Consider the following 18,307-nt stretch of genomic DNA (forward strand, 5'->3'; position numbering starts at 1 on the left):
GCTCCTGCTCCAGAGAGTTATCTCATGAGCACCCGTGGGCACCAATCACTGGGGTGCGGTGTCCCAGGCCCGGGCTGTGCAGGGCCTTGACCTCTGGGGACAGTGTTCTGCTTTGCTGCCCACAGGCCCTGCTTGCCCTCCCTCCACATCTAAACCCCGGGCCTGGTAACAGCAGCCAGAAGGCTGTGGGCTGGGCTGCAACTGTCCCTCCCCCACAGCCCCGAGCCTCGGAGCCCAGCGGCTTCACCCCAGGTGTATCCCCAGCAGCAGTGTGTGCGCATGTCCACCCTGCATGGGAACTGGGATGCTCTTAGCAGCACTGTGTGTAACCGCTCCAAACTGGGGACCTCCCGAGTGAGCGCCCAGGAGGTTGAAGGGGTAAATGAGTCACGGCGTGTTCACGCGAAGGACTGCAGCACAGCATGGAGAGCCGGAGATAGAGACTTACACACAGCAGCGTGCATTACCCACAGACAGTATTCGCAAAGGAAGCCGGGATAAGAGTCTCTCCTTAGGTCTGCGTACAGGACGTGCACAAACTGGGGACGGGAGTTCATGCTGGAAGAGTCAGCGTCCTGGTCACCGTTAGGACGGGCTTCTGGGGGTGATATTTGAGGTGGGCGCTGGCCACACAGGTGTTTTGGGTTTATGGAAACTGAACAAGCTGTGCACTTAGGATTTGTACCCCACTTTTTGTAGGGGACCATGTAGTAAACGTTTTAGACTTTGCAGGCCACCGGACGCCTCTGTCACAACTGCTCATCTCTGCGTGCAGCTCAGATAGGAACTCCTGTTCTGTCTATGTGCTTGTTAGACCTCCATCAAAAGCTCCTTAAAATATAAACACACCCCCCAGGAAAAATCCAAAACACGGGCCTGGGGCTAAAGCACTGGTCCTAAGAACACGCCCCTTGAGGCACTTCCCCATCCACTCTCTTTGATTCTTACCCTGTGTGATAGGCAGGCAGGCCTGAGGCTACCAGCACCTGCCAGAGGGCCCAGGGCTGGGAGGAGGTGAAGGCCTGGCCCTCCTCCCCAGCCCCGCCTCCCCCAGCCTGGTCCCTGGCTCCTTCTCCCTATAGCTTCCTTCTCCTCTGGCTCCCACGGTCTGCCTGTGGTCAGCCACCCATTTAAAGAACTTTCCGGTTTATCTTTCCTCCCTCGGCTATTCCTGGCCTCCCCAGCAGCCTCTCAATGATACGTTGTGTGCTGTCTGGCTTCTGCCTTTGCCGCGGGCCCGCAGGTTGTTGAGGACTCTGTAGCCTGAGCTGTTTTTAGTCCTTCCATCACTTTTCCCTTCCTACTCTGACCCAGGCCAGCAGTGTCTGCTCAGAAAGTCCGGCTTCCTCACATGCCGGCTTCATCATGGGAGCCCCGCCACAGAGTCCTGCAGCCAGAGGACCCCATTGGGAATAGCAAGCCCAGCCTTCCCGTCCTGCAGATGAGGCTCCCGAGTCCCAGAGAGAGGTCATACCGCTTGTTGGGGGTGGAGGTGGGCACAGAGACCAGGTTTCACGCCTTTAGTCCAGGCATCTTTCCTTTATTGGTGAGAAAAATTGTACATTCACACGTAGAGGCATCTACCCACTTACCCGTCTCTCAACTAAGAAAATAAAAGGTTAACTCCACGTCCAGTTCTCTTGCACACTCACTATGTGGCTGCTAGCAGGACTGGTCCTTCCCAAGCTCTTGGCCTGAGGGCCTCAGCACCCCACCCGCTGCTCACCGAAGGCTGCCCCCTGGTCTCTACGGGGCAGCTCACAGCACATCTGCTAACAAGAGCGAGATGGTGTGAGCCGGACGGGTCATGTCCTCTGACTGATCTCAGAGTGGTTCCGTCACTTCACTGCATTCTCTTTATTAGAAGCAAGTCGCTGGGCCCTGCCCAGACTCTGGGGGAAGGAAATACACAAGACATGAGCACCAGGAGGCCGAGGTCATTGGGAGCCATCTCTGAGGCTGTGGGGCTTGGGGCAGGTCCCTCTGAGCCTGTTTCCCTGTGAGGACGTAGTAACCCTCAGATGCAAGGACTAGTGGATACGGAGGAGGGTGGGACCAGTTATGACCCGGCCCTTAGGAGCTCAGCTCACAGGAGGTGAGATTGGGGGTTGGTTTGAAAGTCACCTCAGGGCTTCCCGGTCTGCCTGTGTAGAGGACCCTCACACCCCAGAACTGGTTCTCTGTGGAGTCACCCGTTGGGGTCCGTCTGAGCTAGTCCTTTCTTTGGTTCCTGAGGCAGATGAGCTGGCCCCCAAAACTCCACCCCACGTGACTGAAGCCCTGGTGACCACGTGTTGTCTTTCCGTCCCCCACAGACAATTTCAGGTACACATGCGACATCTGCGGCAAGAAGTACAAGTACTACAGCTGCTTCCAAGAGCACCGAGACCTGCACGCGGTGGATGGTGAGCCAGGCCCCTCACGCCCGGGGAGTGAGTCCCATAGAGAGACCCCGCACCCAGGGCCGCTTACCTGGCCCCTCCCTGCCCTCCGCCTGCCCAGACGAAGGTCATGCGGCAGCCAGACCATGAGGGACGCGCCCAACCCCTGAGGATCCTGGGGAGAAAAGGTCCCGGGCACATTCCATACATACTTCTGAGTCGTGATGGCGAACCTTTTGAGCTCGGCATGCCAGCATTTTGAAAAACCCTAACTCAACTCTGGTGCCGTGTCACATATAGAAATTTTTTTGATATTTGCAACCATAGTAAAACAAAGATTTATATTTTTGATACTTATTTTATATATTTAAATGCCATTTAACAAAGAAAAATCAACCAAATAAATGAGTTTGCGTGTCACCTCTGACACGCGTGTCATAGGTTCGCCATCACTGGAGTAGGGGAACCCGAGTGAAATTGCTGGCTTTGTAAATCAAAAGCCGTCGAATAGCCACAATTTTATATCAATTTATTATCCGATTTCATATTGAGTATTCACATGCTCTGGTGAAATTAAACCAATTTTTAAAAATGAACGATGGTATTTTAGTGTCTTAGATTACAGAGTTAGGAATTAGAACAATAAATTTAGGTAATTTGTTTTTGAAAACGGAAGAATCCTAGAAATAGGGTCTTGGGTCTGGGAGGATCTTGGGGGCTCCCTCTGGAGCCGCACACCCCCCAGCCCATCTCCAGCTGTGACAACCCAGCTTCCCACCTACTGGCTCATCCTTCTTCTCGCCTCCTCATTCCTCTCCTCCCGGTCTCTCTCTCTTTTTCTCCCGCCCTGGCCCTCAACTGGGTGCTGATGATCCAGAAACAGGGCAGACAGGATGTCTGCCCCCCGGGCTGGGCCCTGCCGTGGGAGGGAGAGGCGTGGAGACACAGGCTGTGTCCTGGTTGGGGCGCACCCTCCTGTGGCCGCTGGTTTTCTGGGCCTGCACACTGGCCAGGGCCGCGCCCCTAGGCCGAAAGGGCAAGTGCACGTGGACGGGGCTGGGAGCGGCGGGCAGAGGCAGCTGTGGGTGGGGACTAACGGGGCTCCTGTTTGCTTTTTCCTCCTGCGGCTGCTGCCTCCTGCTCCCTGCCCCGGCGCAGTGTTCAGTGTGGAAGGGGCCCCCGAGAATCGGGCAGGTAAGTACTTGGTGGCTGGCCACCTCCCTGGTCCCCAGCTAGGCTCCGGAGGCCTGGTGACCAGGGCACTAAGGGCCGTGTGTTCTCCACAGACCCCTTCGACCAAGGCGTCGTGGCCGCTGAAGAGGTGAAGGAGGAACCCCCGGAACCATTCCAGAAAATCGGGCCAAGTATGCGGGCCTCTCCTTGGGGCCGGGGCTGGGTGGGGAGACAGGCGGGGACTGGCTGAGGGTGGCAAGGTGGGTTCCGCTGCTGGGAGAGGGTGGCGTTGCTCATCCGGCAGTAACGCCTGGCTAGCGAGCCACTGGCCTTCTTGCACCTCACTTTGTCCACCTGTCAGATGGGCCAGTCAGTGTTGAGATTCAGCTTTGGAGAAGCAGGACAGCACAGGGTCAAGGTCAGAGCAGTGAAGGCAGCACCTGGTTGGTGCCCTGGCAGTCTGTTAGCCGTCCTGAGCCTCGGCTCCTCACCTGTGGCATGAGGGTGACATTTCCCCACAGGTTTGTTGGGGGATTAAATGAGATCGTGGCTACCAATCACCTGTTAATTAGCACAGTGCCTGGTACATTATAGGTGCTCGGAAAATAACTTGTTATTGTCACCTGAAGGGGTTCATCAGCCAGTGGAGCTGTCCAGGGGAGCCATACGCAGACACCTGTCCTTGTCCTAGAAACCCCCGAGGGCAGGAGCCACGCATGCGACTTGCCGTTTTCGGCACACCTGTACTGAGTGTTGTGGGGACGCAGCAGTGAGCAAGACAGATGTGGCCCTCCCTTTGGGGAATACGGAGGGAGCCCGCAGGTCAGTGAGGAATAGTTACAGCATACCTAGAAGCACAGGCGGCTGGGGGTGCCAGGGGTGCCTGACCAGCCTTGGGAATCCACGAGGCTTCTGAGTGGGGACCAGGGTGGGGAATGAGCCCTTGCATCCCCTCGAAGGCAGGAGAGCAGCACTTTTCTGGGAATTGAAAGGCCAGTCGATTCTAAATTCAGGTCTTGGAGAGGCTCGAATACCGGATGAAGTTACTTAGACCTAAAGACCTACTCCTGAGGGGAGTGAGCTGAGCCGGGAACATTTACTAAATGGGGAAGGGACTTAATTCAGTTTGCATTTTAGGAAGACCATTTTGGCTTGGAGAATGGACTGGTGTTGGTGGTAGCGTCTCACACGTGAGACTGGTCCAGCCCTTCAAAAATTTACATGTACTTCCTGTGCCTGTCTTACTACCGGCAAGAGAAGACCTTCATGGGCTCTGCCTCACCACACTAAGGATGAAGGCAGCTTGCAAAAATACACACTCAGACATAGAATGAAAGGATGTGGAAATCTGAGGGAGGGAATCGAGGGAACTACCACAGTGAAGCCGCATGGTCCCAGGCCCTGGGGAGGCATTGCTGGGTCCCTGGATGCCTTTTCTTCCTCCTTCCTCCTAGGGGATAATTCCCTGCTTGATTTTTTCTCTTAAACTCTCAGTAAACTGCAGATGTGATCCTATCTGTAAAGTGCTTAGCACCATGCTTGTCATATGCATAGTAAACAATAAACAGTGACATTAAAATAACCTTGAAGATAAAGAAAATGATGAAAACCTCAACACAAACACTGCCAGGAGGTAGATTGTGGGAGATCCAGATGTGAATCAGACACGTTCCAGGACAGATACGGGACAGGGAGTCGCAGCATAGCACTACCCTTCCATGTCTGTCTAGCATTATAATTATGAAAGTTGGCTTTGGAATCCAACAGGCCCCGGTTCGAATGCTGGTGTCACCAGTTTACTAGCTGCTTACCCCCTCGGAGTCTCCTTTGACTCCTCTGTAAATTGGGACAAGAACTCGATCTGTTCTGCAGGATGAATGGGTCAAGTGTCTAGCCAGCACCTGGCTCATACTCAGGGCGTCACAGTGAGCAGTGCTGCCAAGGGGTAGTTGAGAGTGAGAGCTTAAGAGCCATCCCAAGTATGAATCCCAGCTCTACGCCTAATCACCCTGCGACATCCTACAAATACTGTAATCTCTCTAATCCACCATTTCCTTAATTCTGAAATGCAGTGATGACAATAAAACTCCCCTCTCAGGATTGTCATGGAGATTAGCTCAGATTATATTTATAAAGGGATTAGTCCTTGACACTTACATGGAAGCATTAAGTAAGTGGTCCCTATTACCCGGAAGGTGCAGAACAAGATGAAACTTGTTCTATATATTGGCGACTAAGCCTTACAGCAACCCGTGCTAGGTCCTGGGAGGAATTGTCACAGATGATGCAGAGGGAGTAGGGAATTGCAGTGAGAAAATTGAACTGAGTTTGTCGTGTCCGTTCCCTCCTTACCCTCCTCTCCTCCCCCTCCCCTCTCCCTGCTGCTCCCAGCTTGGCACTATGGAAGTGAGGTTGCTAGAATAGTGTGATGCTTTCCCTTGTTACCACTCAGGAGCTGCCTTATGAGTTAAGACTGCTGCTGCTTGGGCTCCTGACATGTCTTGCAAGCAGGCCAATGCCACAGAACCCTGAAACCGATGAGGCGTAGAATAAGAGGAGCCAGTAGCAGCATGGCACACTGTGAAGGGGCTAGTTGCCACAAGTAGCGATTGTAGGTGGGGGAGAGGAAGAAACCTGGTAGCAGTGCGTGCTGGGAAGTATGCCTTCCACATCCACATCAGCTGAACTATTAGAGAGTTAGGCACTTGAGGAGGAAGCCAAAGCCATGGCAGAGCAGAGACGTCCTGCTGGAAGAGGGAGCTGGTCTAAGGGGTCCTGTGCGTCAGCTTGCTCTCCAGCTCCAGATCTGAGAACTTTTACCGTGGTAATGGTCTTCTACCATGGTAATGAGAAGATTCAGAGCAGTTCATTTGTGCCAGCGGAAACAGAGTCAGTCTGGATTTGTTCATAGGCTATTTGATTTTTATATGTAGATAAGAAAGACTTAACTTGGAAAATAAATAAATAGATAGATAGGTAGATAAATAAATAAATAAAACCATGGGGAACTATGAAATTCCACATCACAAGAAAAAGAGAATTTAGGAGACTCAGGGGAAGAGCATACATCTGAAAATGATCTACTGCGAAATCTAGATGAAAATTCTCTCTGGCAGCCACAGTTGATTATAAGAAAATATGACCTGTCGTGGGCTGCCTTAATGTGTAGCTTAAACAACAGAAATTTATTTCCTTAGTTCTAGAGGCTGGTAGACTGAGACCAGAGTGCCAGTGTGGCTGGGTTCTGTGAGATTACTTTTGGCCAAATACCATCACATTGGGAGGTAGCGTGTGAACATCTGAATTTGTGGAAGACACAGTACAGTTCCTAGCATGAACCCTGTGAGAAAGGAGCCCAGAGTTATATGGTGAAAAAGCAACAGGATACGGTGAAAGGGCAAAGAGAGTAGTGTGAGATGAGGGAGGATTGCAGAGAAGCTGAAAATATAACAGAACTAAGACTTTCATTGCAGGTAGTAAAGAGCAGAGTCAGTCTATGAAAACAGAATTAATGATGTGAAGGACAGATTTGAACAGATGAGATAATTAGAGTAAAACATGATAAATATGGAGAATGGGGAACTGCCAGGAGCCGGTCCATCCTTGCTGTTTCAAAGGACCTGGCATATATGGCATACTGTTCTTAATATGTTTGCTCACCTTCTTGGCACTATGTGTTTTAACCAAGGTCTCCTCTCTGAGAAAGGTTGTTTCCCCAGGTAGGGATTTTCCCCTGAAGTTAGGGAGGGAATAAAATCCCTCAACTAAGTGCCAGGCGGGTAATTAATCACTTTAACTATGAACAATCATGCTTAAGCTACATAATCTTTACTCCCTGGAATGGAGATAAGAAACGCCCTAACCTTTGTAATAGAGATTGATAGGATTGAATCAACTGGTATAAATACAGATGTAACAAGACAGAAAGAGACAGAACTTAGAAGACAGAACTTAGAAGACAGAACCTACACAGAACCTAGAGACAGAAGAACTTCGTTGGAGAGAACATGGCAAAAGATCCTGGACAGAAACTGGCAACAGAACCTAGAGACAGAACCTAGCGAGAGAACCTGGCTGAAGAACCTAGAGACAGAACCTGGCTACAGAACCTGGATAGAACATGGCAAGAGAACCTGACTAGAACCTGGTGACTGAACCTGGCTGGAGAACCTGGACAGAACCTGGCTGGAGAACCTAGCGAGGGAACATGGCTACAGAACCTGGCTGGAGATCCTGGAGAACCTGGCTGGAGAACCTAGCAAGAGAACATGGACACAGAACCTGGCTGGAGATCCTAAGCAGAACTTCACTGGAGATCCAGACCAGAACTTGGCTAGAGAACCCAACCATGCTGATCAACTGAACGCTGCCTCTGTGTCATTCCTTCTTCGCCGACTCCGTCCACACCTTTGGGGACCCCTGGACCTGCTGGGGTTGGACCCCAACAGGGAACCAGTTCCAGATCATTGATGATATTGTACCAGTGGGACAGAAGCTGTGAAGATATAACAGAAGAAAAATTTGCTCAGCTGAAGGAAGGCCTGTGTGAAGGCCTGTGTATGAAGGTTTAAGGGCTCGTCTTATGTCAGAGTCAGTATAAAGAGATCCCTAACTAAATAGATCTTGGTGAATTGTCAAAACTATACATATAAAAAAGAAAAATTATAGGGCCATCTAAAAATAAAAAAGCAAGTTATATACAAATGAATCCAAAATGGACATGCCTCAGTCTTTTCTGCAATACTAAATGCCAAAGATAATGAAATCGCTTTGAAGGGAAAAAGTTGTAATCTAAGAATTTTATATCTAGACAAATTGTGATGTATGTGTAAAGGAAAAGGCCAGATCTCAAAAACATACTATATCTTCTACGTACCCATCTTCAAGAAACTACTTGAACTTATACTCTGAGTAGAGCACACGTAAGGGCTCCAGGATGAGGAAATAATTCACAGTATTGAATACTAAAGCCAGATAAACTAGAAATACGTTTAAAATGTTGCGCCTGGCTGTGTGGCTCAGTGGTTGAGTGTCAACCTATGAACCAGGAGGTTATGGTTCAATTCCTTTTCAAGGTACATGCCCAAGGGTTGCAAGCTCGATCCCCAGTGTGGGGTGTTCAGGAGGCAACCAATCAATGATTCTCTCTCATCATTGATGTTTCTATCTCTCTCTCCCTCTCCCTTCCTCTCTGAAATAAACTTAAAATACAGTGGGGCCTTGACTTACGAATGTCCTGACTAACGAGTTTTTATGAGATACGAGGTGTCTCTCGGCCAATTTTTTGCTTTGAGTTGCAAGCTCAAAAAAATTCAGGTTACGAGCCAGCTTCATATACCCCACCGCTAGTTGGTGCAGCGAACGTCACAGTGATTTGACATACGAGTAATTTGAATTATGAGCTCCTTATGAGCTCCGTCACGGAACGAATTAAACTCATAAGTCAAGGCCCCACTGTACATATAATGTTGCAATTCTGATTGTAAAAATTAAGGCAAAAGACAATGATTATTCTAAAATACTAAAAATGAATTTAAAAACACAAGAAGGCAGGCATGGTGAGGGATACAGTAAAGGTGGGTTAAACCAGTCCTACTCATAGTGTGGTCCCCTGAGCAGCAGCATCTCCTGGAAGCTTACTACAAACAAATCCGTAGGTCCCACACCAGGCCTACAGAATCAGAACCTCTGGGTGGGACCTAGCGATCTGTGTTGTAACAGTCTCTCTAGGATTCTTAGACATGTTCAAGTTTGAGGAGCACTGAGTTAAACTCCCTTTTCAATGGTAATAGATATGAAAATACCATTTCCTGCTTGATTATAACATTTAGAGAACTATATATTATACACTGTCTAAAACAATGGAGAATGTTGGAAAGTAATTGAATATTGGAGGATAATGGAAAGGCAAAGAAAAGAGTCCATGCATCAAACAACTGAAATTTTGTTTGATGAAATTAAACAACCCAGAAGGGTGGAGCAAAGGAAAAAAGATAATCATAAAACAAGTGAAACCAAGTCAGATAGAGCCATCAAAGCAAATGGCATGATCTCCTTTATTAAAAGACAAAGGTGCTCAGGTTAATTTAAAATAATCCAATTATTAATGCCTTATTAGGGACATGCCTAGTTAATTCATTATCTTTTCTCTTTCTCAGGAAACTCTTTGCTGCTTCCTTAGCTAAAGTGATTTCCCGATTAGAATTTTCATAGCACTGTGAATGTCTCCTTCAAGAGCACCCACCGCCATGGTTGCAGTTTTAAATTTGCGTGATCATTTGACTTTCTGTCTCCTTTTCCAGACTGTAAGCTCCTTGAAGGCAGGAACCATGACTTTTTGCTCAACATTTTTGTGCCGGCATTTAGCACAGTATCTGTTTAATGAATGAAAGCACAGGGAAATGTCTCTAGGCACATGCAAACAGGTAGAAAGGAGAATCCGACCAAGTAATTGCCAAGAATTAGTAACATTAATGCCAGGCAAACTAATAAAACTGTGGTTCTTAAATGTTACCAAGCATTAGAACTTTCTAAGGGGTCTATTAAAACACGGGTTGCTGGATCCCATCCCTAGAATTTTTCTTTCAGTCTGTCTTGGTTAAGTCCTGAGAATTTGCAGCAGGTTCCCAGGTGCTGCTGCTGCTGCCGCTGGCCCAGGGACCTCACTTTGAGAAGGACTGCGCTACAAGACAGGGAAATCTTAACAAAGGGCACAGTTCGCAGTGAAGGTTTGGATCCCTGAGCCTTTGTGCATCAAACAACATTATATCTAAATACACAAAATAAATGTAGAAACACCACGAAGTGGGAGGATTTATTACAGGGAGTCTTTGGCAGAGCAGGTAGACAAATAAGATTACATAGGGATACAGGTGACCTAACAACTGTGAATCCTGCAAATAGATCTTTTCATGAATCAGTTAGAAAAATTATAAAGTTTTAATTTTATAACAAACAAATTTTAAAGTTTCTATATTGAGACAGAAATCCCACAAACAGAATAAGAAGCCAATTTGAGCAAAAATACTTGTAACTAATATCAAGAACAAAACATTGGTATTCTAATCTACAGAGTCTTAGCGATTTGAAAAAGGTAAGTATACCTATAGAAACATTGGCGGTAAACACAGAAAAGTCATGAAAGAAAAACTGCAATGAAACATGAAAAATAGTAAATTTCTTTGCAACTCTAAGAGGTGGAAAATAAAATCAGCACTGCATTATAGTTTCCCCTATCAGTCACAATTTAAGAAGACAATAATATCTAATGTTTGCTACCATGTATGGAAACAGTCATTTTCCCATCTTTCTAATTGAGATACAAATTGGCCCAATCTTTTGATAGGTAGTTGGTGCTTTGGTTATCAAAAGCCTTAAAAATGCATACCCTTCATTTATCCCATGGAAGTAATGTGCAAAGATTATGCTCAATAATCTTTATTTTGCCATGATGTGCAAAAAATAATGAGCACATGTGCAAAAATTTCTACAAGTATGTGGATCATAGCATTATTTTTATATATATGTTAAGGGAAATTTGGGGAGACATTCTAAATGTCCCCTGGTGTAGGAGGCCAGCGCAGCAAATTCTAAAGTCCAGTGGAACCATGCAGCCAATAAGTGCAGTAGAGATCGAAGTTTATTGATTGAGCAAGATGTCCACAAAGTATTGTCGATCGAATGCACCAGGTTACAAAGAGCATATAGATCGGGGCCGCCCATTCAAGGCCTGCAGCAGCCAGACAAGATGATGTCAGTGTAAGGGGAGTGAGGGGCGGGGGCTGGGGCAAGTTGAAAGGTGCAGGTTCTACCCGAGGGGTAGCTGCTACTCTTTGTTTTGGGGATTACAGATGATTGAAATTTCTCTTATTTTTTTAAAAAAAAATTTTGTATTTATCAATATTTTATAATTTTCCCCCAGTGAACAATATTACATCAGAAATTTTTAAGAAGAAAGAAGTTAGGCAGACCCAAAAGAGAGGTAAAAACAAAGTCTGGTGGGACCTGAGAGGAAGAAGTGACCTCTTCTGCTGGGGGGCATGGGGTGCTTGGGGCAGGGAAAGGTCCTGGAGATGAGGGGACCCCAGCGTGGCCATTGCAGAGGGCCTGGTAGAGAGATGGGCACTGGAGGTCAGTTTGGGTCACCACACATTTCCAGAGCACCGGGGCCTGAGGGTGGGGCGATGAGGGAGAATAGCGTGTGCCAGGTACTGTTCTAAGCACTTGACATAGAAATTTAATCCTCACAGCAATCCTATAAGGTGGTCCTATTATTACCCCCGTTTTACAGATAGGAAAACTGAGGCACAGAGAGGTTAAGAGATTTGCCCAAGGTCACACAGCTCCAAATGGCAGAGCTGGGATTTGAATTTAGATAGTAGTCGACTCAAGTGGGCTCCCAATTCTAGTTTGTTGTCCCCGAATGAGGAGGAGCTTGGGGGGAGGGAGCGCGCTGCTGCTGTTGGATGGGAGCCAGGCACCTGTTCCCACACTTTTATCTCCTTTTTGGACAGAAACCGGCAACTACACCTGTGAATTCTGCGGAAAGCAGTACAAGTACTACACACCCTACCAGGAGCACGTGGCCTTACACGCCCCCATCAGTGAGTACCTTTTGTTGTTGGGGGCGGGTGGGCCAAGCTGTAGTCCCAGGCTCTGGGGTGTTACTAGGGGAGGGTGAAACTAAAGGTGAATTTGATCTGGGGCAGTCTCTAGGTGTCCAGGTGTGATCTGGGGCCACCTTACTCAAATAGCTGGGAAAGCCCCACTTTTAAGCCAGGAAAGCCCGAGTCTTCCAACAGTGGATTCAGAGGGTGGGCACCATTCATGAGGGTGGGCACCATTCATCCAAGTCCTTCAATGTCCCTGTCCCCACCTCCTCTAAGCACCTCCAAATCATGTTCCTGGATCCCCAGCCCCAAAGCCAGCACCATGTGGTGCAGCCCCAGTCTGAACCCATGCAGAGCCTACCCCAGGCAAGGGATGGCCAACTAGACGGATAGCTCCCCTTAGTCCTTGTTGGTGAGAAGGGTGCGAAGCCGGAGTGCTAAGCCAGGACTCAGAGCCCTGGGTGTTAATCCCCGTGGATTCATAGGCTTGCATGTGACCTGGGGCAGGCCCTGTCCGATATCTGGCCTCCAATCTTTCCTTCCAGAAGGGAAATGGTTCTCAGGGCCCTTCCTACAGGGACATAGCAGCCTTCCATTCTCCTGATGCTGCCGATTCCCCAGTGCCACTTCTGGACGTTGGAGCGGGCTCCATCACCCTTCTATCCCTAGCATAGGAGCTGGAGGCCTTCAGTCCTCAACCGAAATCAGATGGAGGCGAGGCTTAACCAACTTCGCAGGGCGGGATGTTTAGGAGCGGATGTAGGAGTAACGCCTGCTTTTGTTTCTTAGGACAGAGCTGAGTGGATCCCACTCCATGATCTCTAAATGGGCAGAGCAGCAGAGGTGGAGGGTCTCCCATGGGCGAGAGCTCCCATCCTGAGATCCATAACTGGGCTAGGATTCTTGTCCTACTCAGCCTCTGACCTGTGCCTGTCACTTCCCTTCTCTGGGCTCAGGTTTCCCTTTGTGGGAGCTCTCGAGGTCTTTCCAGCCCAGGGGTCTGAATTCTAGGCATCTCCAAACCCTCAGGCAGGTAGACCAGGTGGCCCAACTAGAGGAACCAACCCTGCCAGTGAGGCTAGGGATGTATGGGCCACCCATTTCCCACCACATGTCCTGGCCTGGGTGGAGGGGGAGGATCCGGTGTCCGCTTGGTGGGCATGACCCATCATTTGACTAGTGGTGCTGGTGCTGAGTCATCAGCGCTGTGGCTGGGCTTGAACTCCATGGCCTGGACCCTCTGAGGACCCCTCTTTCCGTGGGCCGGACTGGCAGCTGTGTGTGGACATCTGTCCTGCTGCCTGGTTCTTGGAGAGGATGCCACCCAGAATGCACTTAGATGTTAGTTGCAAGGCCAGCCTGCAACCACCATGGTGTCAGCCTTTGGAGAGCACCTTCAGTGCTGCTTCTGTTCTCCCAGATTTCTGGAATAAGTTGAATACAGTCATGGAGTTAACAAGAGGTGGAGTTTGGCTTTGAACTTTGGAAAGCCATTATGAACATATCTGTCACTCCCAAAAGTTTCCTTGTGCCCTTCTAGAATTCCTTGGTCACCACTTCCCCATTCACAGGCAAGCACTGATCTGCTTCCTATCAATATAGATTGCTTTGCATTTTCTAGAATATTGCCTATACAGAATTGTACTCTTTTATTGTGTGTATGGGGGTGTCTGGCTTCTTTTACTCACCTTAATTGTTTTAAGATTCTTCGTGTTTGCATGTATCCGTACTTCATTCCTTTTCATTGATGGGTAGTAGTATTCTATTGTCTAGATACAGTAAGTTCTCACTTTAAGTCGTCAATAGGTTCTGTAATTTTAAGTGAAATGATGTATAACAAAACCAGTTTTACCATGGACTAATTGACACAAGAGTTAAGTTCCTATAGCATATCATCAATGTTATAATGAAATGGCATTGAACAAAGTTACATTATTTGAGGACCTACTGTATAGATACCACAATTTTTTTTATTCACTTATGGATGGACACATGGGTCGTTCCAGTTTAGAGCTGATACAAATAAAGCTGCTGTGAACATTTCTGCACACATCTTTGTATGGACAAATGCTTTCATTTCTCTTGGGTAAATACCTGGGAGTGGGATGGCTGGATCATATACTAGTAGCAGGTGTATGTTTGACTTTTAAGAAACAGCCCAATTGTTTTTCAAAGCGATTATGCCATGTTACATTCCAGCCAGCAGTATACTTTTCTTTTCATGTAATGTTCTTGTCTAATTTGGGTATCAGAGTAATCCTGGCCTTACAGAATGAGTTGGAGAGAGTATTTCCTGCATGGCGTGTCATTTAGATTACAGTGATTGATAATATTGTTTAAATCTCTACACCTTTCCAGGATTTTCAAAACCATATGCTTGTTCTGCCAAATACCGAGAGAGCAGAGTTAAAATCTACAACTTTAATTCTAGAGATGTTGTCTCTCCCTTTAGTTCTGTCAGGTTTTGATGCATATATTTTGAAATTTGTTTTTAAGTGCACACACTTGGGATCATTATGTCATGATGAATTGACCCTTTTAAAATTGTTCAATGCCCTTCTTTATATCTGGTAATACCCATCGTCTGAAATCTACTCCATTTGATACTAATATAGCTACTGCAGCTTTCTTAGGGTTAGTGTTTGCATGGTATATCTCTTTTCATCCTTTGCTTTTTACTTATGTGTGTTTTAAGTGCATACATAGACTAGTAGTTGGTTCTCACTCCTTTATCCAGCCCGACAATCCCTGCCTTTAAATGAAGTGTTTAACCCATTTACATTTGATGTATTATTTTGATATGGTTAGATTTAAGTTTTTTATCTTGTTGTATTTCTGTTTGTTTCATTTCTTCTTATTTCATTTTTTTGTCTTGCCTTCTTTAATATTAATCAAGAATTTTAAAAATTTCCTCTGTTAGCTTTCCACCTATACTACTTTCCCTTTAGTGGTTACTTTGTGGTTTATAATATATATCTTTAATGTATTATAATCTACCATGACTTTATATCATAACACATTATACATTATGTGAGAACCTTATCACAGTATACTTCCATTTACTACCCTCCTGTCCTTTGAGCTATTCTTACATCATACATATAAGTGTTAACATATATATCATACATAGTCTAAATAAGTTATAAAACCAACAATTATTTTTTTCTTTAGTCAATCCTGTGTTAAAGTAATTAAGAAATGAGAGAAAATGCCTTTTATATTTATTACATGTTTACCATTTTCTGTACTTTTCTTTATGTAAATCTGAATTTCCTCTATTATCCTTTTCCTTTATTCCCTGAAGAACTTCCTTGAACATTTCTTACATTGTAGGTCTGTTGGTGAAAGATTTTCTTAACTGAAGATGTTTTTGTTTCACCCTTTGAAGGACATCTTCTCTGGATATGAAATTCTGGGTTGAGAAATTTTTTTTTAGCACTTTAAGAATGTCATTATTTTATCTTCTTTGCTTATGTTGTGTCTTGTGAGAAGTCAAAGGTCATTCTGGTTGCTATTCTATACTTGATGTATCTTTTTTCTGTGGATTATTTTAAATATTTCTCTATGATACTGGCTTTAGTAATTTGATTATGGATATATAGTATTCTTTGGCTTCATCTTCTTTGGGGTTTGTTGAGCTTTTTGGATCAGTGGGTTTATATTTTTCATCAAGGAAAATTTTTAGTCAGTATTTCCATAAGTATTTTTCTTCCCCAATTTCTCTTTTGCCTCCTACTAAGACTATTGACATGTATGTTACATTTTTTTTACGATGTTTACAGATCAGTTGAAGCTGTGTTCAGTGTTTCAGCCTTGTTTTCCCTGTGTTTCTATTTGGATTGTTTCAAGTGCCCTGTTCTCAGGTTTGCTGATCTTTTCTTCTACAGTGTCTTACTTTGTTTCATTGGAAATAGCCATTAAGTGAATTTTTCATCTCAGCTATCATATTTTTTTTTTTTTTTAGCAGCTTAAAACAACATGAAATTATTTAATCACCTTTCTGTATACCAAAAGTTAGAAGGGTTGACTGGTTTCTCTGCTCTGTGTTCAGAAGTCCAAAATCAAGATATTGGCAGGGCTGAGTTCTTTTCTAGAGCTTATAAGGAAGATTTGCTTCAAAGCTCAGTTTGTTAGCAGAATTTGGTTCTCTGTGTGTGTAGGACTGAGGTTCCAATTCCCTTGCATGCTGTCGGCTGGGTTTGTTCTCAACTTCTAGAACTCGTCCGTCCCCACTCCTTAGATATGGGCCCTTTCTCTACCTTCAAAGGCAGCAATGACACATGGAATCTTCCTCATTCTTCCAGTCTCTCCAAACTTTCCTTCTGCCATATCTTTTCTGTCTCTTATATGGCATCTCTCTGATTAACTCGTCTGCATTCTGTGTTTTTCAGGGCCCATACATTTAGATTGGGCCAAGGTAGATAATCCAAGATAATTTCCCCATCTCGAGGTCTATAATCTTAATCATATCTACAAAGCCCCTTTTGCTATGTAATACATTCACCAGTTCTGGGGATTAGGCTAGGGCAGTGATGGTGAACCTATGACACACGTGTCAGAGGTGACACGCGAACTCATTTTTTTGGTTGATTTTTCTTTGTTTTTTGTGTTTTTTTTTTTAAATATATTCTATTGATTTTTTACAGAGAGGAAGGGAGAGGGATAGAAAGTCAGAAACATCGATGAGAGAGACACATCGACCAGCTGCCTCCTGCACATCCCACACTGGGGATATGCCTGCAACCAGGGTACATGCCCTTGACCGGAATCGAACCCGGGACCCTCCAGTCCGCAGGCCGACGCTCCATCCACCGAGCCAAACCGGCCACGGCATTTTTCTTTGTTAAATGGCATTTAAATATATAAAATAAATATCAAAAATATGTCTTTGTTTTACTATGGTTGCAAACATCAAAAAATTTCTATATGTGACACGGCACCAGAGTTAAGTTAGGGTTTTTCAAAATGCTGACACACCAAGCTCAAAAGGTTCACCATCACTGGGCTAGGGCCATCTTTTGAAGGGGGCATTATTCAGTCCCTCTGGCCCCCAAAGATTCACATTCATGCCACATGCAAAACACATTCACCATATCCAATGTCCCCAAAGTCTTCCTCCAATGCAGCATCAACTCAAAGTCATATTTTTTTATCTCTGTAATTTCCGCTTGGTTCTGTTTGACATCATTTCTTTCTTCATTATGTTCATGTTATCCTTTAAATCTTGGAGCATATTTATAATAGCTGTGTTAAGGTCCTTGTCTGCAGATTCTATTGTTGCTGTCATTTTTGTATGTTTCTGTTGACCGTTTTGTGTGTTTTTCCTGTTGAGTATTATTCTCGTTTTCCTGTTGCACCCGATGGCATCCTTTTTTTATTCTGTGCTGCCTGTGTGGATGCAGTGTTGTTGAGTGTCTGGACTTTGCTATCTTCCTTTGAAAAATGTCAAATTTTGTTCTGGTCGGCAGTTAATACAGATTAGCTGATGATTCAAAGGCTCACTTTTAAGCTGTGTTGGGGTGGGGTCTGGAGTACAGTAGCCTCTCCTTATCCGCAGTTTCACTTTCCATGGTTTTAGTCAACTCTGGTGTAAAAATATTAAATGGAAGATTCCAGAAATAAACAATTTATACATTTTAAGTTGCACACTGTTCTGAGTAACAGGATGAAATCTCACGCCATCCTGCTCCATCCCTCTTAGAACACGAGTGATCCCTTTGTCGACCTTATCCAGGCTACATAACTGCCCACCCCTGCTTAGTAGCTGTCTCAGTTATCGGATCGGTTGTCACAGTACACAGCGCTTGTGTTCCAAATAAGCCTTATTTTAATAAAGGCCCCAACGCCATGTACATAATTTCTATTACAGCCTGTTGTTATAATTGTCCTATTTTATTATTAGTCCTTGTTGTTAATCTCTTAGCATGCCTAATTTAAAAATTAAAATGTGTCACAATATGTATGCCTCGCAAAAAACGGTACCTCTAGGATTCAGTACTATCTGCGGTTTCAGGCCTTCATTGGAGGTCTGGGAATGTATCGCTCCTGGATAAGGGGGGATACGGTAGTCCTTGTGCTAGGGTCAGCGTAATCCTTCTGAGGCCTGGCTTCTCTGGGTCTCAGCTGAATGCCTGGGTATTCAGC

At 45.7% G+C, this 18,307-nt stretch overlaps 1 protein-coding gene across 8 annotated transcripts in view; it reads left to right on the top strand.

Moving 5' to 3' along the window:
- ZNF618 (zinc finger protein 618) overlaps positions 1 to 18,307 on the top strand; it is a 148,237-nt gene that overhangs the window by 115,024 nt on the left and 14,906 nt on the right. For 5 of the 8 annotated variants that reach the window (XM_036329768.1, XM_036329770.1, XM_036329773.1 and 2 more), the window contains exons 6-10: positions 2,316 to 2,405; positions 3,540 to 3,575; positions 3,668 to 3,745; positions 11,476 to 11,535; positions 12,068 to 12,157. In XM_036329768.1, the coding sequence (XP_036185661.1) occupies positions 2,316 to 2,405; positions 3,540 to 3,575; positions 3,668 to 3,745; positions 11,476 to 11,535; positions 12,068 to 12,157 (354 nt within the window). The remainder of the gene's footprint in view (positions 1 to 2,315; positions 2,406 to 3,539; positions 3,576 to 3,667; positions 3,746 to 11,475; positions 11,536 to 12,067; positions 12,158 to 18,307) is intronic. The other 3 variants (XM_036329771.1, XM_036329772.1, XM_036329769.1) reach the window with 2 other exon arrangements.

Source organism: Myotis myotis, unplaced genomic scaffold, assembly GCF_014108235.1.
Source record: "Myotis myotis isolate mMyoMyo1 unplaced genomic scaffold, mMyoMyo1.p scaffold_m19_p_12, whole genome shotgun sequence".
Taxonomy (NCBI): Eukaryota; Metazoa; Chordata; class Mammalia; order Chiroptera; family Vespertilionidae; genus Myotis; species Myotis myotis.